We start from the raw sequence: 19,094 nt of genomic DNA, 5'->3' as shown, positions 1-19,094 counted from the left end.
AGCAAGACCTGCCCTCATGGGACACGCACCCTCATGCTGCCTGACCCCCTGCCCGCAGGCAGAGGGGGAGCTGGCAGGGAACGAGGTGCTCTGTTCCCACCTCAGCACCCCCCTGCGCCGAGGGCACGACACAGACCAGGAACGCTTCCGACTCGTTGCCTGTTTAGTGAGGAGGCTGGACGCGATGCTCTGGCTCACCTGGAGCTTCAGCTGGCTCACACACACTTGGGAAGATAAGCAATGGCACTGCAGACACCAAGCGGCCCGAGCACTGTCTGCCACTTCACCTTCACCGGGAAAACAGGGCCGGAAGCTTTGCAGTTGGCTGTTGGGCAGCACCTGAGCCAGTTTGCACCTCCAAGAGCCACAACGACCTGTCCCAGCAAGACCCGGGCCTGGGGTGCCCATCTGTGCTGTCCATGGGAGGCTCGCTGGAGGGACCACCACACCGCCTTCCACCTCAGCAGCGTCCAGAGCAATTCAGAAGCGAGGGCGGCGCTTTCGACCCGTGTATTTCGTGTCTGCTCGCACCTCCCTGTGGAGAACAGCAGAAGGCAGCTAAGCACAATCCACAGGTCGCTTGGGAGGGGAGGGGAAGCGGGTCACGGCAGGAGTCTGAACGGGTGACAGCAGGCCAGGCCAGCACAGGCAGCCTCAGCTGAGGCAGGACCCAGCTGAACTTACTTGCCCTGTCGTCGTCTACGTTCCTTCTTCTCCAGGATCCAGTCCCGGCTCTTCTTCACAGACTTGCCCTTGGTGTTTCTGAACCGTGTCCTACAGAGTAAGCGGACAACAGCTGGAGAGGAACTGAGGTGCAGGGGCAGAGCTTTCTGCCCTGGAGGATTGCCACCCAGAACTGGGCATGCCCTCTGGCTCACTAACCAGGGAGCAGCCCTCCCACCACCTCCGGGACGAAAGAGGCTCAGCCAGCACTGGGGCCAGTGGCCAAGCAGTCTGACTCCAGACACACAAACTGAAGCAGAGGAAGCTCCAGCTGAACCCGAGGAAGAACTTCTTCCCTCTGAGGGTGACGGAGCCCTGGCCCAGGCTGCCCAGGGAGGCTGTGGAGTCTCCTTCTCTGGAGATATTCCAGCCCCGCCTGGCCGCGGTGCTGTGCAGCCTGCTCTGGGTGACCCTGCTTGGGCAGGGGGTTGGGCTGGGTGACCCACAGAGGGCCCTGCCAGCCCCAACCATTCTGTGATCCTGTGATTCTGTGACGTGCTGGGGGAGGAGGCTGCCTCCAGCCCTGGCTCTGAGCCGAGGGACACCTCCCCTCCCCGGGCTGCAGCAGGCCAGCACTGCCCAGTGCCGTATCACCAGCAGCACGTGGGGCTCTGGGATCTCGGGGGAATGTGGGCTCAAGCACAACCACCTTCCCCGTGTCTGCTCTGCTCCGAACAAAGCAGACAAAGCCTCTGACTTCCCAACAAGCTGCCAGTTCTGTTACTGCCCTCCAAGACCAGGTACGCCCTGGACTAAGCGAGCAGCGAACAGCAGTGTAAGAGGCAGGAAAACATGGCAGCCACAAGCTCCTGGCAGCCACGACGACATTCCTCTGTTTTTTGTTCTCTGTCTCTCCCACTGGCTGCAAGAGGGGCTCCTCCCTGCACCACTACCATGGGAGGAGACCTGGCCAGCAGGAGAAGCCCCTCCCCGAGCCACAGCTAAGCAGAGCCAAGCAAAGAATTTGACAGCAGAAGAAAGGCAACACCAGGCCTCAGGCATGGCAGCCTGCCTCCCCAACAAGAAAAGCCATGCGCGCCGTCGCCAGCGCTGTAACCATTCCCCCTGCCACCACCACTGGCCTATGCTACAGCGCCGAGCTGGAGAGCCAAGTGCCAGACAGAAAGCGCAGCTCAGACTGAATGCTCAGCTGCAGCTCTCGGGTAAGCAGCAACAGCAGCCCCAGGCAGCCACAGCAAGGCCCTCCAAACCAACCCGTTCTGCTCCTTGTGCCTGGGGCTCTTCAACAAGACAAAGCAGCGCCCATCTGGGGTGCCCGGGGCCCTCCCAGTCCCCTCCCTTCAGTCATTTCTCCCATGGCAGTGCTGTGGTCCTCAGTCAGCAAAACCCAGTCCTTATACCGCGCCCCGCCTCGCTCCTTGCCTGGGGAGAACTTGAAGCTTCACCCCCCCATGATACCTCTCATTGGTGAACTTGGCCTGGTGCATCTCTTCTCCATCAGCACACTCAGTACCAAGGCCCTGAAAAGCAGAATTGGGAAGTTTCGTGCTCCTCTGGAGCGGACAGAGCCAACGGTCACGCCTTCTACATTAAGGGGAAGCCAGGGCTCTGCAAGGGGAAGCACTGGAGCAGGAACAAACTGGTCTTCCAGAAATCGCAGCAAAGCACCCAGATCTCGGGGAGAGCAGGGGTTGGCGAGCCTGACAGCAAACGCACAAATAAAGTTGCATCTGCACACGCAGAGCTGCCTGGCTCCCGCTCTCGCCCACAGCTCTCCCACACCACCCCGCAGCCAGGAAGGCAACTCTGCTGCCTGGCGGAGCTCCTCACCTTCGGTAACGTGCCAGACACCCCAACAAAGAGGCAAAGGAAGAACCTGAAAGAACAAGAACGAGGAGCATGAAGCTGGGATTCGGCATGCAATTCCCAGTCCCCAAGCAAGACCGAGACTGTTTATAACAGTCAGATCTAAGCCGTAACCTCTGTCCAGGACTGTATCATGGGAAAGGGAACAGCTTGGGAAAAAAACCTCACTGCTAAACCCAGGCCTCACGCCAAGCACACACAGACACAGACACACAGGACTCACTTCTTGGCTTTGGTGCTGTTGGGGTAATCTACCACCATTCCGCCGGTAAAGCCAGCTCTCATGGCTTGGGCCGTGATGAGCTCCAGCTGCAAAAAGAAGCACACGCAGAAGTTACTGACTGGTTGTCCACCAGCACTGCCCACGAGACCTCCAGGCTCAGCCACAGCTAGCTGCCCATGCCAAGGGCGGGCTGCTCCTGCTCCTGTTAAACTCTGCACCAAGCTCCCAGTTCTGCAGTAGCATCCGGACACCAGTCCGCTGCCTTTATTTGGCTCTCCCTGCTCCTCAGTCTAGCCTGGGTTAACTGGCGCAGCAGACTCTCTAGCAGAGGGATACTGGGCTGGATTTTCCAGCCCTGGGGAGTTAACAGCACAGTGCTGACGACTACAGGGCAGTCGTCAAACCCAGTCACACGGGAAAATGCAGACAGCAGATTCAGATCGCGTCCTGCCAATTTGTTTCAGGCTCAGCCCAAGACAATCTGTGAAGCAACAGAGATTACGTAGGGCGTTCTCCTCACGCGTTTTTTCTGGGCTTTTGAAGAGCTTGACACGTGACGGGAAGGACAGAGCCACAGACGGAGAAACACGACGCATTCAGAGCCCCAACCAGCACACGACTCCTCTGCCTGTCCCTGCCTGTCCCTCCCCGCTGCCTGGCGTCCCGTACCTGTTCTGCGTTCTCGGGGTACAGCTGCAGCACGGCTCGGGATCCTCGGGCCTACAGGAAAGAAAGTCACTCACCAGCCCGTCTCGTGCAGTCACCCACCTCCTAGCCCAGACACCGGCGCCCGCCTCCCCGAGCCCCTGGAGAGCGCTCCCAGGAGCGCTGCCGGGGCGGCAGGGCCAGCTCGCCGCAGCACAGCGAGGCACGGCGTAACAGCAGCGCTCGGGGGAGCACGGCGCAGCACGCAGACCGGCAAGGAGATAGGAAACGGGTGCTGCTGCCAGTCCTTCGCTTCAGAGCAGCGTTTGCTTAAAATACCCGACTTAAAGCACCTTGCTAAAATGCACCCACAAGGAGGTAAAAGCAGGCAGAGGCCTGACTGGGGGAGCGTGACACTTACCAAGGCAGTATAAAGAGTTGAGAAGAATCGATAAAGGCGTTTTGGAGGGCTGTGGGATTTCTTATCAGCATTACAAAGCCACTGCACTGCGGAAATACTGAGGAAGAAAACAAGACCCCTGGGACGCTGAGCCAGTGACTCTTTCGCAGAGCCTAGCACCCCCCCTTGAGCTTCCTTCCAGCACTAAGCATGTACTAGGCTTCAGGGAAACAACTTCATTTTCTCCATATCGCTTTGCCTTCTGTTTTGCAGTTACACCCCCCCCCCCAGAGACTCTCTGTGCCAAAACTCAGCAAGGTGCAGTAGTTATTCAAGCACAACAGAATCACCAAGCATCCTCTTTAGGCCAGGTGCTCAAATAATTCACGTGCTTAGCTGTGACCCTTGTGTGGACATGGAGGTTTTGCCGGTGAGCAATCCCAAACAAAGCGTTCCACCAGCAACAGACAGTCCCTGCTCCTTCCCAGCACCCTCCTCAGGTATTCTCTAAGTAGAAAAGTGTTCCTGTCCCCTTCAGCTAGCCCTTCAGCCCAAACCCAACCGCTAAACCTTTGATCCAGGGACTGACCTTGCAGCTGAGCAATGGTACAGACATACTCTCTGTTTTCCTCCTTGGAGCAGAATCACAGCACGGTAGGGGTTGGAAGGGCCCTCTGTGGGTCACCCAGTCCAACCCCCCTGCTGAAGCAGGGTCACCTACAGCAGGCTGCACAGGACCGCGTCCAGGCGGGGACCCTCCTGACAATATCCCCAGTGCTATTTTATTTACTTCAATAAACTTCCTAGCTCACCAGCACAAAATAAAGAGAAGCACCCCTTGGGAAACAGCTGTCGGAAGCTGCCTCTGCCACCCAGAATCTCAGCAGCTTGTCCCGGAGAGGTGGAGTCAAGTGGCACGGAGCAAAGAGAGAGGCTGACAGGGACAGTCACGCTCTTCTCTTCGGCACCACACGCGGAACGTGTACAGACGATGCAGCTACGTGGAGTATCAGAGAGCAAACTCACCTGATACAGCCATCAAACATGCCAGGCCGGAAGGGAATGCCATGACCCACATCTGCAAGCAGAAGGTCTCCTTCCACCTCCCTCTCCACGGCCACATCTGCACAGAACAGCGCCCGGCTCAAGCAGCCAGCTCCCCCCGCTGGGGCCACCTCTGAGGCGAGGCGAGGCGAGGAGGGGCTGCTCACCCAGCATGGCGGGGCTGATGTCCATGCCAATCCAGTAGTGACCCTCCTCGGAGATGTAATCCCCGCTCAGCCCGGAGCCGCAGCTGAGGGGAGGAAGGGGGGAAGGCGCAGGGATCACGGGCCTGGCCCGAGGGTGACCCCAGCCGGCCGCAACGCTACAGCAACCGACCCCTCTTCTTCAGCCCGCGTCGGAGGGACGCAGATGCCGTGGGGTCTGGAAGCCCCCGGCGCGGCCGAAGCCCCCCGTGCCCCACGTGCCAGGACCCGGGGCAGGGCCACCACTCACCCCACGTCCAGGAGGAGGCACGGCCGGTCCCCGGGCAGGCCCAGCAGCTCCACGGCCCGCTCCGACATCTGCGACTGGATCTCCACCACCCGGGAGCTGCAAGGCACGGCCAGGGCACGGGCAGCGACCCCCCCCCCACGTCGCCCCGCGGGGGGATCCCCCCCCAGGACTCACGACAGGACCCCCCCACCACCATCCCATGGCAGCGACCCCCCACCACGGCCCCACGGGGGGATTTCCCCCCCCAGGACTCATGACAGGACCCCCTGCCGCTGCCCCATGGGGGGATTCCCCCCCTCCACCTCACGGCAGGAGACCCCACCGCCATCCCACTGGGGATTCTCCCCCCACCTCACGACAGGACCCCCCCCATGGCCATCCCACGGCAGCGACCCCCCACTACCACCCCACGGGGAGATCTCCTCCCATGTCACAACAGGACCCCCCCACCGCCATGCCACGGGGGTATTCCCACCACACCTCAAGCAGGACCCCCCCACCGCCATCCCATGGGGGGATTCTCCCCCCACCACCGCCCCACGGGGGGATCCCCCCCCCACCTCACGGCAGGTGACCCCACCGCCATCCCACTGGGGATTCTCCCCCCATCTCACGCCAGGACCCACTGCCGCCATCCCACGGGGGGATCCCACACCCAGACCTCACGCCAGGACCCCCCCCCAGCAGGTTTACCCCCCCACACGACGGGCTTCTCCATCGCCGCCCCACGGCGGGGCCATCCCCCCCCTCAAGCCCCCACAGCAGGTCCCCTCCCCTCCCCTCCCCTCCCCCCCCTCCCCGCCGGGTTCCCCTGCTGCCCGCCCCCCGCCCCCCGCCGTACTTCTGCGTGTACTTCCGCGCCTCGGCCTCATCGTAGAACTGCAAGGAGAGGGAGGGGGCGGCGGTGAGGCGGCGGCGAGGCGCGGAGCCCCGGGACCGACCCCCGACCCCCCCCCCCCCCCCCCCGCTCACCAGCTCGGGCGGCCCGCGGTGCTCGGGCCGGCGCCCGCTGCCCGCCATGCCGCCACGTGACGTCACCGCGCCACGTGCCCGCGCCCTGTGACGTCACTGTTCCGCGCCGCCCCAGCAGGCGGCGTCGGGCGGGCGCTGGGGCGGCGCGGCCCGATGGAGCCGGCAGCGCTCGGCCGCCTCCGGCGCCTCCTCCCCGCCGGCCCCGGCGCCCCCTGGCCCGGCCGCGCCGTGCCCCCGGCCCGCGGCGCGCAGACGGGCGGCGAGGCGGCCCCGCGGCCCGGCCGCGACCTCTACGAGCTGCTGGGGGTCCCGGCCACGGCGACGGCGGCGCAGATCAAGGCGGCGTACTACGAGCAGTCCTTCCGCTGCCACCCCGACCGCAACGCCGGCAGCGCCGCCGCCGCCGCCCGCTTCGCCGCCGTCAGCGAGGCCTACCGGGTGCTGGGCAGCGCGGCGCTCCGCCGCCGCTACGACCGCGGCCTGCTCAGCGACCGCGACCTGCGCGATGCCCCGCGGCCCCCCGGCCGCGCCCCCGCCGCCGCCGCCGCCCCGCCGCCGCCCCGCGCCCCCGCCCGCCGCGGGGCCGGCCCGCCGCCCTTCGACTTCGACGCCTTCTACCGGGCACACTACGGGGAGCAGCTGGAGCGGGAGCGGGCGCTGCGGGCGCGGCTGAGGGAGCTACGGCTGCGCCGGGAGGAGGCCGCGGCCCAGGGCCGGCTCCAGTTCCTCTGCGACCTCTCGGTCGGGCTCGTCTTCTGCCTGGGCTTCGCCATCCTCTATGGCCTCAAGTGACGGCGCGGCACCCACCCCGGCGCCCGCGGGGACGGTGGGTCCGTAGCGGGCATGGAGCCGGCTGCAGGGGCCCTGCACCACACGTTGGCAGGCCCCGTGCGCGGGGTCTGCACCTCGGACTGGGACGTGTCCCCTCCACCGGCGTGACCTTCAGATGCGGTGTGTGACCAGCAGGCACCCTGCTTGGGCTCTGCTCCTTGAGCTGGGACGCGTCCCCTCCACCGGCGTGACCTTTGGACGCTGATTGTGACCAGCAGGCACTCTGCTCCTTGGGCTGGGACGTGTCCCCTCCACCGGCGTGACCTTCAGATGTGGCGTGTGACCAGCAGGCACCCTGCTTGGGCTCTGCTCCTCGGGCTGGGACACGTCCCCACCACCAGCGTGACCTTCGGATGCACCCTGCTCCTCGGACTGGGACGCGTCCCCTCTGCCGGCGTGACCTTCGGACGCTGCGTGTGACCAGCAGGCCCCGCGTGTGGGTGGTGTGACCTGACCCCTCCGCTGGTGTAGCCGTCGGACACTAGGTGTGCCCTGCACGCATGGTGCGTGGCCCTGGTGTGACCTGTGGGCAGCGTGTGACCACCAGGCACCGAGTTTGGGGCCGCAGCGTGCGCCTGCGGACGTGGTGCGGGGGCTTGCCGGCTGCCGCGTGCCCCCTCTGCCGACACAACCCGCAGACACAGTGCCCGGCAGGCAGACGTGGCTCGGGGACGCTGCTTTGTGGGCTGTGCCGTGTCCTCTCCGCTGGCACCGCTGTTTGGCCTCGGTGGGAGCCGCGTGCCTGTTCCAAGCCGCAGCAGAGATTAAAGGGCTCAGCGGTGTCTGTGTGCTGTGTGTGTTCGGGGGGTGCTCGCAGCGGCGCGGGGGTTGCGGGTCCCTGTGGCTCTCCATGAAGCACAGTCACGCCGGGTGTCGCTGCATCTCGGGGAGCTGGCGGAGCGTCGGTCTCCGAACCTTGGGGTTGAGTACGGAACTCTTGGCGTCAGCACCCCGGAAGAAGGAATCCTGGGCCCGTGGCAGCTCGTGTCCTGGTCAGTGTGCGGTGTCGCCGGGAGGAGCTGCCCAAACCACTTCCGTGTCGGACCAGCTCCGTCTGGCTGAGCGTGCCAGGAGCTTTGCGCAAGACCCTCCCGCACAGGCCGTCGTGCAGGGGGGTGGTACGCTGCCGAGCGGCGTTACTTGTGTTTCACGTGTGTCTCAGCATCATTTGCACATCAGAATATTTGCCTATTTAAGTATTGAAGTGCTTTAAGAACTAAAGGTTGTGTCTGTCAGAGCTCGTGTCTTTCCTGGGGCGAAGGTTTCCCCTGCGCCGTGCTGGTCCTGCGTGTGGAGCGAGCGAAGCTTTGTGGTGTTGAGCTCTGAGCGTGCCAGCGACTTTGTCTGCGTTGCTCCGCGCCGGATTTGCTGGGCCTGGCTGGCAGTGGTCTGCGCAAGAGCCAAGCCCTCGCCTCGCACTGCGGTCGCCCTGGGTTATGTTTCCACCCAGCACAAAGATGTTGAGACGCACACCTTCTGCCCCGTGTTCTCTGGCTGCGGCGTTCCGTGAGGCAGCAGCGTGGCAGGGCGCGCGGCGGCTGCTGGAGCGGGGTGCGTGCCGGACGGGAGAGCTTTCTGCCTGTTCTGGAGCGTTGTGCCGCTCCCAGCTGCCGACTCCAGAGCTCACGGCGTGTTTGGAGCAACTCCAGCCCAGGGGCAGCGAGAGCTTTCCCGGACCCTCTCCGGCTGTCAGTCCGTCCCTGTGTGGGGCCGTGGGGCTGAGACGTCGGCTCGTGGAGAGCAGGAGCCGGGCGTTCGAGGGCGTTGCTTGCAGAGTGAAACCTCCGGAGCTGTGGCTCTGTGTCACGTGCTGATGCGTTTTCCTGCTATAAACCAAGTCACCTGGAAAACCGGAGCTGGCTTCTGTGGCAGATTTTGGCAGGAAACGTTCTCTTCCAGGCTGGAAAAGCTGGGGATGCCCATGGGAAGCACCCCGCTAGTTCCTGGTGTCGTGGCTTGCAGGTTTTTGAGGCAGCGCTGCCAAACACCGGCTGTCCTCTGGATGGAGATTCCTTCAATCTGTGAAGTGCCGAGGCCTGGGGCCGTGGGCTGTCCGCTGGCAGGCTCCGTGCCCAGCCCTCAGCCGCCTTCCCGGCAGGGAGCGGCTCTGGTGCTCTGCCCCGGCGCCGGGACAGGGGAGGCTGCTCCGATGGCGCCGGCTGGGCCGACTGCCTCTGGTGCTTGTGTCCGAACCGGGGGGTGACGTAGCCAGGCACCAAACCGGCGCTGATCCGTGTGCCTTTCGGAGGGGGGCTTGGGCAGTTCGTACTGCTGGTTCTTCCTCTTCTTCCTCAGGTCCCCGTGATGCATCTTGAACATTAAAGGTGTCCAACCATAAACTGGTGACGAAACGGCGCGTCTTTCCTTTGGTGGGCTTGGGTGCTAAATGGTCCTTGTACTTGCAGGAGAATGGAGGGTGGGGGACAGGTTGGGGTTTCACATAGTGACTGCAGCAGGCTGAGGAAGAGCGTGGGGAGGGGGTCCTGTTTCCCCGAGGCCCTGCTGGGAAGGGTGAGCGGTGGGGGGGATGGCCTCCGTGGGGCACCGGGGACGTCGCCCCTGCCTGCCAGAGCCCCGTCCGTGCCGCTTGGTTTGTGTGCCACGCTCATCGTGCGCTCTGCTGCAGCTGCCTCCAGTTCTGCTGCCTGGTCTGGTCAGAGGAGGGGAAGCGCGGCGTGGAGGGGTGCTTGGGGGCATCCAGCCTGTCCGGTCGGGGTGAGACAGCGTCTGCTTCTCCCCAGCGTCACCTTCGCTCTGGTCGGGCCCGAATGTGCCCGGAAGGATTTCGGGAGCTCGGGCGCAAAGTGGCTGGAGCTGGTCCAGATGCGCAGGCTGACTGCCAGCTCCCAGCACGCCAGGTTTCTGCCCCTCGCTCTGCTTGTGCCAACACTGCTGTCGCGTTCTTCTCTTTCCCTGGCTGGTCCCCTGACGGAAAGGTGCCAGGAGCAGCTGGGTTTCTTGCGGCTCTGCTTTAGCCGGGTGAGCGCAGTGTGCCTGTGGCATGGCTGCTGGGGGGAGCGCAGCAGGGCCGAACCGTGACAGCAGCGGGGCGACGGCGGGGGCTTGTGCGAGCTGTACAGCCCCACCGGGATCAGAAGGTCCGAGTCGGGGAGGACACAGGCACGAGCAGGGCTGGTGGGGTGCGTGAGGCTCGCTGGGACCAGCTCTGTGGTTGAACCCCGTGTTCTGCCTCTGCTGAGCAGTGCTGCTGCTGAGAGGTCTGTGTGGTGCTCCCGTCGGTGGGATGCTGAGCCATCAGAGAGGGTTACAGAGCCATCAGAGAAGGTTACAGAGCTGCCTTCAGAGAGGCAGAAGCACCAAGCAGGTCGGTGAGAGCCGTGAGGAGTTTGCTTTCCCTCACGCCTGGGCGCAGGCTCGAGCGCTGCCCCGGCGCCTTCCTCTGGCAGCTGAAGCTGAGCAGAGGGGGAAGCTCTGCAGCTGCCTGTGGCCTTGGCTGTCTTCACACCTTGGGGACAAGGCTGGATCTTTGGGGGTGCTGAGCCGCAGAGGGTCGTTTCTGAGACTGAGCCCATCCTCCTGCAGCAGCGAGGCCGCGGTGGGGAGGGCTCATGGCAGGGAACACCTCCCCCTCCCAGGTTCACTGCGGCCTTTGCCTCCTGTTGGGGACGTACCCAGTTTCTGCACAACGAATCTCCCTAACGAACTGCGGTCGCAGGGGCTGTCGAGCCCCCCGGGCCGTGCCCGCGGGTGGTGGGGGTGGCAGTCGCAGAGAGGAGGTCACCCTGCGTGGCTGGCGTCCTGAGGTCTCTGCTGGGACCAGCGGAATGGGCACAGCAGGGATTTCTTCCTCCTCGCTCTCAAGTCTGCTGGGGCCGCGTTTACACATTTTCTGGCACATCCCACCGCTCTCTTCGCTGCTCTGTCTGCCGTTACAGCCGGCCATGCGTTGTGTGCATGCTGGGTGCTGGCTTTTTGCTCCGTTGCCCCTGGACACAGATTTTTCCCGGCTCTTAGATTTGCATCACTGAAAGGAGCTGCCCAAGGGTGAGCTGCTGGTGGGGCCTCAGCTCCCGCCCTGGTGCCCAGCCCCCAGGGCCCGTACTGCTCTGCACCACGCCATCACCCCGGGGTTCATTCTGTGTAGCTGCCTGTTACTGGTTCCCACCCTTCAGTTCCGAACCGCAGACGTCACACCGTGCCACTGTGAGGGGGAAGCAGAACTAAAACTAAAGAGTTTTTATTAACGGCCACTTGGTAATTAGATGCGGTTACAAAAGCTCCGGGCAAGCGGAGATGAGCCCGGATGAAGCCGGACGGCCGCGGCGCCGAGGCCTTGCCGGGGCAGCGCGGACCCCATTCCCCAGTAACCCCAGTTCCCCGTGACCGCAGGCTCGGGGTGCGGAGCGGCTCGGGTGGAGCGGCCCGCGGGCGCGGGGGGCTCGGCGCTTCGCTGGGCAGGTCAGGGAGGGGGGTGAGGGGACAGCCCTCGCCCTCGCCTGCCCCGGGATCTGCCCCCCCCCCAGAAGGGCTGCACAGTTGGCAGCACCCATGGGTGGGGGGCAGCTCCCCCCCCGCAGCACCGTGCCCTGTGGCTCTGTTACTAGGGTTAACCATTAACCTGTTAATAGGGTTAACCGTTAACAGAGCTCCCTCCCTGCCCGGCACCCCCCTCGCTGGCTGGCCCCCCGCCCGGGGCCCGGCGTGCCCCCCAACCCGGGGCTGCGGCTCAGGGGGTCTCCCGGAGGCTGGGGGCACCCCTTCCCTCCCCAGCACCCTGTCCCTCCCGCCTGCCCCTCCTGGGTCGGGCTGGCTGAGCGCAGACACGAGCGTGGGTGGCAGTGCTTCCTCCTCCTCCTCCTCCTCCTGCGCTGACCCCCTGGTGAGGCCCCGCGGCGCGGGCAGCGCGTGGCACCGGCACGAGAGCCGCTCTGCGTCACCCCGTGCTGCTGCCAGCTCCTGCCTGCTGCCACTGCCCCGTCTCTGCCCCGTGCGAGGCTTCGTCCTCAGCCCAGGCCAGGCTGCCGAAGCGGCCGGAGCCGCTGTGCGGTGCCGCGCTGGCCGTGTGCCCGCTGCCCACTGCCGCTGCCCGTACGCGTCCCACTGGGGCCGCTGCAGCCGGGGGTCCGGCCACCGCCTGGGGCAGTTCATGCTCCAGGCTGGGCAGGACCAGAGAATCACAGAATCATAGAAACATTCAGGTTGGAAAAGACCTCTGAGATCATCAAGTCCAACCGTCACCCGAACCCCACCATGCCTGCTAAACCACGTCCCCAAGTGCCACATCCACATGGTTTTTGAACCCCTCCAGGGATGGGGACTCCACCACTGCCCTGGGCAGCCTGGTCCAATGTCTGACCACTCTCTCAGTAAAGACATTTTTCCGAATATCCAATCTGAACCTCCCCTGATGCATCTTGAGGCCATCGCCTCTCGTCCTGTCGCTGGTTACCTGGGAGAAGAGACCAACCCCCCTCACCACACCCTCTTGTCAGGGGGTTGTGGAGAGCGATGAGGTCCCCCCTCACCTTCCCTTTCTCCAGACAGGGCTCACTTCGCTTGGCAGCTTCCCAGCGGCTGAAGGCCCTCGGCTGCAGCGCGGTGGTGGCCAGCCCAGCAGGACCACGGGCTCCCATGGGCAGAAAGCCAGCCAGGGCCACAGCAGCCCGGCTCGCTCTGTTCCTCGCTGCCAGCTCCGGGGACACGGTCCCGCTCCCCGCACTGGGGAGAGGCCACCGCTCGCCTCGGGGGTTCACGCTCGCGGGGCCGCACCAGCCCTTGTTGAAGGCGACTCGGTACCTGCTCAGGGCCGGGGAAGCTTGTCCTGGAGCTGGTGACAGACCGACACGGTGCTGCCTGGGACTGCCCGGCCGCGGGGAGCTGCGCCTGCTCCCATCTTGCAGGGCAGTGACGCGGCTCGTCGGCGTTGCCTTTGGCTGGCTGGGCTCCAGCAACGCGTCCCATCCTCACGCCATCGCCCTGGGGTCCTTTCCTCTGCAGCCAAGTGCTAAGGTGGCCTTCCTCTCCCGGGTGGGCATCCAGACCCCCGGGAAGAAGCCTGGTGCTTGCCCCCCCCCCCACCCCTTATGTGTGCGTGCTCAGAGCCCGCGTAGCTCGACATACGCACGTCACCAGGGAGCATTTCCCCGTGCTGCGCCCACAGCTCTGGTCACCCCACACAGCATCCGGTGCCGCCCCTGGGCTGGGGGACCCCAGGACTTGGGGTAGGACGGGGCTGCCTGCGCACCCCAGCTGCTCCAGACGCAGCACGGACGGTCCCACACGGGCCAGCTGCCCTCCCGCCTGCCCCTGCGCGGTCCCCTGGCTGCCCGGGTTTGGGTCGCCCCGCGGGGCTGGCGCAGGAGCCCAGCCAGGCTCTGGTGCCGCGGCTGCCAGCCTGCTGCGGTCCTTCCTCCCAGCGTGTGGGAGCCACGGAGCCCGAGCGTGGCAGTCATCGCGTGTGTTCTGGCAACTCAAACCGAGCCTGGTGGGACGCAGCAGAGCAGGAGGTGCTGTGTGAAACCCCAAAGATTCCAGTGACTACCGTGTCCTTGCCTGCCCATAAAGCCACAGCAGCTGGTCCCCAAACTATCCCAGTCTTCAACCTGTTTTAACTGGTTATGTCCCAGTCACACCAGTGACGGCTGAAGCTGGCAGTGAAGGCAGGGTACCCTCAGTGGTGGAGGTGGTGATCGGGCACTGCAAGCCAATGGTCCATATTTTGGGGTGGTTTGTAGCCAGGGCCCCTTGGTGCTTTGGGTGATTTCTAAGCAGTCCACAGAAGGGGGCCGAGCTGCAGGGTGGGCAGACAACTGGGACAGCACAAAAAAAATGCTACAGCCAGACAGGGGCTGAAAGCACGAGAAGAGCCTGAAACCAGATGAACGGCTGGAAACAACACAAGGGACAGCCCAGAGCAGGGAATCAGCACCCCAGGGGCTGCGGCTGGAGGAACCAGGGCTGTGCCCCCCAGCCTGGTCCCACCATCCTGCGTGAAATTCAGGAAAGAAATAGTGGAGCCCAGGAGGAACCGGGGTGACCTCAGGCCTCCTGCTGCCTTTTCCAGCGGCGGCTGAAGTCAGGGCTGGTGCGAGGGCACGGGTGGGGAATGGTCACTAAAGCTCTGCAGGGCTGCACGCAGGCCGTGCGGTAAAGCCCTCCACGGGGAGAGGGCTTGGCTCTGCTTACCAGGAGCCTTCGCCACGTGTGGGGCCAGACCGCCGGGAGATGGTCCCTGGCGTCTGTCTGGGGGGAACTCCCGCTTGGTGGGCTCCTGCACCCCCCTTGCAGGGGCTCTCACCTTCCCCGGGGCGGTGACGGGCTGAGCCACGCGTGGGTGCGGGGTCTGGGAGCTCCCCAGGCTGGAGGACCCTCCTTGACTGCCAGTCACCTCCAAGCCTGGCAAGCATCCTCCCACAACCACCTCCCCCCAGCCCATCCCCTCCCTACGTTCACAGCCAGAGCCAAGGGCTAACGCAGAGCGTGGAAAAGAGCCTTTATTCAGAAAGCACGCGGCGCCCAGTGCTCCTGGGCCCTCTGCCCTGCTATCTCCCACCCCTCCGAACGCACCCACAGCCCCGCAACCCCCCCGCCCCCACCTCCCACCGCTGCTCCTCCTGCCGTGGATGCAGAGACCTCCCCACAGCAGCTCCCCAAGCGCAGGACCCCCAGCCTGGCCATGGCACCCACCCCACCCCGTCACCTCCATGCCCCCATGAGCACCCTGCGCCCGCCCAAAAGACGCCGCAGCCCCCCCGGAGCTGTGCCCACCCCACCCCACCCCACCCACCCAGCTCCGCATGCTCCCCCGGCCAGGGTGCCCCTGCGCAGCCCCCGCGGAGGCACCGCACCACGAGTGGGGACATCCCTCGTCCCCGCTACCGGTGCGGAGGGTCCCGCTGCAGCCGCTGGTGCCGGCGGGAGGGCTGGGGGCTGAGCAGGGGGATGTGTCCGACGAGGCGCAGGGGTGAGCCTGGCCCGGGGATTTGGGAGCGGGGAGACGCTGGCTGGTGTCCCAGGGCTGGGAGACGGTGTCTGGGAGGTGCAGCCGGGATGGCAAAGGGCACGACGGCCTCCGAGGGGATGAGAAAGGCGGGCACAAAGCCGTAGGAGAGATCGAAGGCTTTGGGGGCTACTCCACTCCGCAACGGGGCAAGGCGGGCTGGCGCGGGGCTTGCCAGGGCTCCTGGGCACCCCGTGGGGTCCACAGGGTCCCTGCCTGCCCGGTTCCTCTGCAGCAGCTCCTGCAGCTTCTCCAGCTGCGTCCGGCAGATGTGGGAGCGTGTGCGGCTCTGGCAGAAGGACTCCAGGAAGGAATCGAGGGGCAGGTCCTGGGCCAGGAACCGCTCTATCTGTGCCTGTGGGACAGCATCAAGCCGAGAGAGCCATGGGACTGAGGAGGGAGCCCAGATGGCTGAGCCCCCCCCGGCCTCTGCTCCAGGGCCTGGCAGGAGCAGCAGCGCGGGGGTCTCGCCTGCCTCACCTCTGACTCTGCCTCGGAGGCATCAAGCTTGGTTTGGAGCTGGCCCAGGGCGCTCTGCGGGCTCCATTTCTCCAGGTACGCCTCTGTGTTGGGGGGGGACAGGGCTGCCAACAGACCTCCCCCCGGACACCCCCACTGCTGGGGCTGTGGTCTTCCCCACCCACAAGCACTAGCTCCCCCCCCCAAACTGAAACACCCCCAATCACGTTTAGGGAGCTGGGCTTGTTCAGCCTGGAGAAGAGAAGGCTGGGAGGGGACCTTAGAAATGCCTCTAAATATCTGCAGGGGGGGGGTCAGGAGGATGGGGCCAGACTCTTTCCAGTGGTGCCCAGTGACAGGACAAGGGGCAATGGGCACAAACTGAAGCAGAGGAAGCTCCAGCTGAACCCGAGGAAGAACTTCTTCCCTCTGAGGGTGACGGAGCCCTGGCCCAGGCTGCCCAGGGAGGCTGTGGAGTCTCCTTCTCTGGAGATATTCCAGCCCCGCCTGGCCGCGGTGCTGTGCCCCCTGCTCTGGGTGACCCTGCTTGGGCAGGGGGCTGGGCTGGGTGACCCACAGAGGGCCCTGCCAACCCCAACCATTCTGTGATTCTGTGATCCCTGGAGCCACCGGCATCCCACCGCGGCATCGGTCCCAGCCGAGGGCTGGCGGTGTCACTGGCAGCATCACCCCCAGTGCTGCTGAGCGTGGCTGGGCCATCTCCCCGGGGCAGGGCTGGGGGTGCTGAGCCCACCCGGGCCCTCACATCGCAACGTGGGCTGCTCTGCCCGTGCCTCGTCCCGCCTCGCTCACCCAGGCGCTGCTGCTTGTCGCGACAGGCCTCTCGCACCTCCCGCAGCTCCTGGTACTTGATGGCCAGCGCAGCCTTCCCGTCCTCCAGGCGCGGGCGCAGGGAGAGGTTCGCCCTGGCCAGGGCGCGGTTCGCAGCCAGCCGCATCTCCCGCTCCCGCTGCAGGCTCCGGAACTGCGGGGCGGGACGCGGGGGTCAGCGCTGGGAGGGGGCGGCAGCCTGCGGGGAGGGGGGGGGGTCCGCGCAAACCCCTCTCCCCCCGCTCCGTCCCCAGCCCCGCTGTGCCGGGCAGGGGTCTGAGTCCCGGGAGGGCACCCGAGCGCGGCAGAGCTGCCCCCCCCCCCCCCCCCCCCCCCCCCGCTAACGAGGGTGTCAGCGGAGACACAGAGACAGCCCCCCCCCGCAGCACCCGCACCTCCCGCCCACGCGTGGGGCCGGGGGAAGGATGCGGGAATGCGGCCGAGACGCAGCGCAGCTGCGGGGGTCGAGGCCGAGCCGGGGGGGGGGGCACCCCCCACCCCATGGCAGCGGGGGCAGCGGCCGGGCCCCCCCCCGGGCAGCCACCGGCCGGGCCCCTCGAGCCGAGGTCTCCCGCGCCCAGCCGGTGCGGTTCGCTGCTCCTCCGGGCTCGGCGGGCGGGACCCAGGGGGGTGGTCGCGGGAGGCCCCCCCGCCCCGAGCCGTACCTTGCCGCCGAGGCGGGCTGCGCGCTGCAGCCGGGGCTCGTCCTGCAGCAGGGCGCGGAGCTGCGCGGTGCTGAGCGGCGCGGGCGCGGGCGCGGGGCCGGGCGGCGCCGGCGGCCGCGACATGCGGCGGGGCGGGACGGGACCGGGCGGGAGCCGGGAACCGGGAGCTGGGAACCGGGAACCCCCCCCCGCCACCGGCGGCCGCGCCCGCCCCGCCCCCGCCGGCCTTAAAGGGGCCGCGGCCGAGCCCGCGGCGGGGTCACCCGCGCCGCACCCCGCACCGCGCAGCCTGCTGCGCCCCGCACCGTGCACCCCCCACCCTGCGCCCCGCAGCGCGCATCCTGCGCCGCACGCTGCTGTGCGTACCCTGCACTGCACCCCGCACCGTGCGCCCCGCACTGTTCATCCCGCTCCCCGCACCGCGCATCCTGCACCGCACCCTGCTATGTGCATCCTGCACCCCGCACTGTGCATCCTGCACCCCACTCTGTGTATCCTGCCCCGCACCCCGCTGTGCGCACCCTGCACCCCGCACCGTGCACCCTGCTGCACCCCGCGGTGTGCGCCCCGCACTGCTCATCCCGCTCCCCGCATCGTGCGTCCTGCACTGCACACCGCTGCGCGTACCCCGCACCCCATATTGTGCACCCTGCACCGCACCCCGCTGTGCATCCCCCGCACTGCGCCCCGCACCGCGCATCCTGCACCCCGCACCCCGCACCCTGCTACGTGTATCCTGCACCCCGCTCTGTGCATCCTGCACCCCGCACCGCGCATCCTGCACCCTGCACCCTGCTACGTGCATCCTGCACCCCGCTCTGTGCATCCTGCACCCCGCACCCCGCACCCTGCTACGTGTATCCTGCACCCCATTCTGTGCATCCTGCACCCCGCTCTGTGCATCCTGCCCTGCACCCCGCACGATGCATCCCTCTCCCCGCACGGCGCACCCTGCACCGCACCCTGCTCTGTGTATCCTGCACCGCACCGTGCGCTGTGCACCCCGCACTGCTCCCCGCTTTGCACACCCTGCACCGTGCCCGCTGTGCATACCGTGCACCCCGCTCCGTGCACCCCGCCCTCCACGCGTGCGTCCCGCGCTGCGCCACGCCATGGGCACCCCGCTTCCCACTGCCTTCTCCTCACCCTGCGCCTCTCGGCACTGTGCTCGTGCAGCCTGCGGAGCCCCTGGCACCGCTGAGCCCCTCGGCCTGGGAGAGAGCCCCAGGTCCCCCCGTTGCTGCCGGCTTCTCGATGGGCCGAGGCCAACTGTGTGAGGTTCAACAAGGCCAAGTGCCGGGTCCTGCCCTTGGGTCACACCAACCCCACGCAACGCTGCAGGCTTGGGGAGGAGCGGCTGGAGAGCTGCCCGGCAGAAAAGGACCTGGGGGTGCTGGTCAACAGCCGGCTGAGCAGGAGCCAGCAGTGTGCCCAGGTGGCCAAGAAGGCCAAGGGCATCCTGGCTTGGATCAGGAGTGGTGTGGCCAGCAGGAGCAGGGAGGGGATCGTGCCCCTGTACTTGTCACTGGTGAGGCTGCACCTCGAGTGCTGTGTTCAGCTTTGGGCCCCTCACTCCAAGCAGGACATGGAGGGGCTGGAGCGTGTCTGGAGAAGGGCAGTGAGGCTGGGGAGGGGTCTGGAGAACAAGTCTGATGGGGAGCGGCTGAGGGAGCTGGGGCTGTTCAGTCTGGAGAAGAGGAGGCTGAGGGGGGACCTCATGGCTCTCTATAGCTGCCTGAAGGGAGGGTGGAGTGAGGGGGGTTGGTCTCTTCTCCCAGGTAACCAGCGACAGGACGAGAGGCGATGGCCTTAAGTTGTGTCAGGGGAGGTTTAGATTGGATATTTGGAAAAATGTCTTTACTGAGAGAGTGGTCAGGGATAGGACCAGGCTGCCCAGTGAGGTGGTGGAGTCCCCATCCCTGGAGGGATTAAAAAACCGTGTGGATGTGACATTTCAGGACATGGTTTAGCAGGCACGGTGGGGTTGGGTTGATGGTTGGATATGGTGATCTCAGAGGTCTTTTCCAACCTTAGTGATTCTGTGATTCTGTCGTGGTGCTG

The 19,094-nt window shown here is 65.9% G+C and overlaps 3 protein-coding genes across 3 annotated transcripts; 1 reads left to right on the top strand and 2 right to left on the bottom strand.

Moving 5' to 3' along the window:
• Positions 1-145: 145 nt before the first annotated feature.
• Positions 146-6,373, bottom strand: BUD23 (BUD23 rRNA methyltransferase and ribosome maturation factor). The gene is made up of 12 exons (XM_075440049.1): positions 6,288-6,373; positions 6,157-6,194; positions 5,316-5,411; positions 5,030-5,112; positions 4,845-4,941; positions 3,840-3,936; positions 3,443-3,493; positions 2,774-2,859; positions 2,515-2,560; positions 2,143-2,204; positions 685-774; positions 146-535 (listed from the first exon to the last, which is right to left on the bottom strand). The coding sequence occupies exons 1-12, from the start codon at positions 6,333-6,335 to the stop codon at positions 481-483; spliced, it is 849 nt and encodes a 282-aa protein (XP_075296164.1). The 5' UTR covers positions 6,336-6,373; the 3' UTR covers positions 146-480.
• Positions 6,374-6,440: 67 nt separating this feature from the next.
• Positions 6,441-9,457, top strand: DNAJC30 (DnaJ heat shock protein family (Hsp40) member C30). Its single transcript, XM_075440429.1, has one exon. It carries the CDS (start codon positions 6,441-6,443, stop codon positions 7,077-7,079), a length of 639 nt encoding a protein of 212 aa, XP_075296544.1. The 3' UTR covers positions 7,080-9,457.
• A 5,416-nt stretch (positions 9,458-14,873) lies between these two features.
• VPS37D (VPS37D subunit of ESCRT-I) lies at positions 14,874-17,156 on the bottom strand. The gene is made up of 4 exons (XM_075440264.1): positions 17,034-17,156; positions 16,351-16,522; positions 15,559-15,641; positions 14,874-15,433 (listed from the first exon to the last, which is right to left on the bottom strand). The coding sequence occupies exons 1-4, from the start codon at positions 17,154-17,156 to the stop codon at positions 14,954-14,956; spliced, it is 858 nt and encodes a 285-aa protein (XP_075296379.1). The 3' UTR covers positions 14,874-14,953.
• Between the last annotated feature and the right edge of the window lie 1,938 nt (positions 17,157-19,094).

This window comes from Opisthocomus hoazin, chromosome 20 (genome assembly GCF_030867145.1).
Source record: "Opisthocomus hoazin isolate bOpiHoa1 chromosome 20, bOpiHoa1.hap1, whole genome shotgun sequence".
In the NCBI taxonomy this organism is placed as follows: domain Eukaryota; kingdom Metazoa; phylum Chordata; class Aves; order Opisthocomiformes; family Opisthocomidae; genus Opisthocomus; species Opisthocomus hoazin.
Note: the sequence above shows the minus strand (reverse complement) of the source record. Positions and strands in the feature narration are given on the sequence as shown.

Excerpts from the sequence above, each read along its gene's own strand:
- BUD23 (XM_075440049.1), bottom strand. The coding sequence starts at position 6,335 with ATGGCGGGCAGCGGGCGCCGGCCCGAGCACCGCGGGCCGCCCGAGCTG. Across the intron at positions 2,561-2,773 it reads AACAGCACCAAAGCCAAGAA|GTTCTTCCTTTGCCTCTTTG; the intron begins GTGAGTCCTGTG and ends TTGTTCTTTCAG. Across the intron at positions 2,205-2,514 it reads TGTCTGGCACGTTACCGAAG|GGCCTTGGTACTGAGTGTGC; the intron begins GTGAGGAGCTCC and ends TCTGCTTTTCAG.
- DNAJC30 (XM_075440429.1), top strand. The coding sequence starts at position 6,441 with ATGGAGCCGGCAGCGCTCGGCCGCCTCCGGCGCCTCCTCCCCGCCGGC.
- VPS37D (XM_075440264.1), bottom strand. The coding sequence starts at position 17,156 with ATGTCGCGGCCGCCGGCGCCGCCCGGCCCCGCGCCCGCGCCCGCGCCG. Across the intron at positions 15,642-16,350 it reads CGACAAGCAGCAGCGCCTGG|AGGCGTACCTGGAGAAATGG; the intron begins GTGAGCGAGGCG and ends CCCCCAACACAG. Across the intron at positions 15,434-15,558 it reads CCTCCGAGGCAGAGTCAGAG|GCACAGATAGAGCGGTTCCT; the intron begins GTGAGGCAGGCG and ends GCTGTCCCACAG.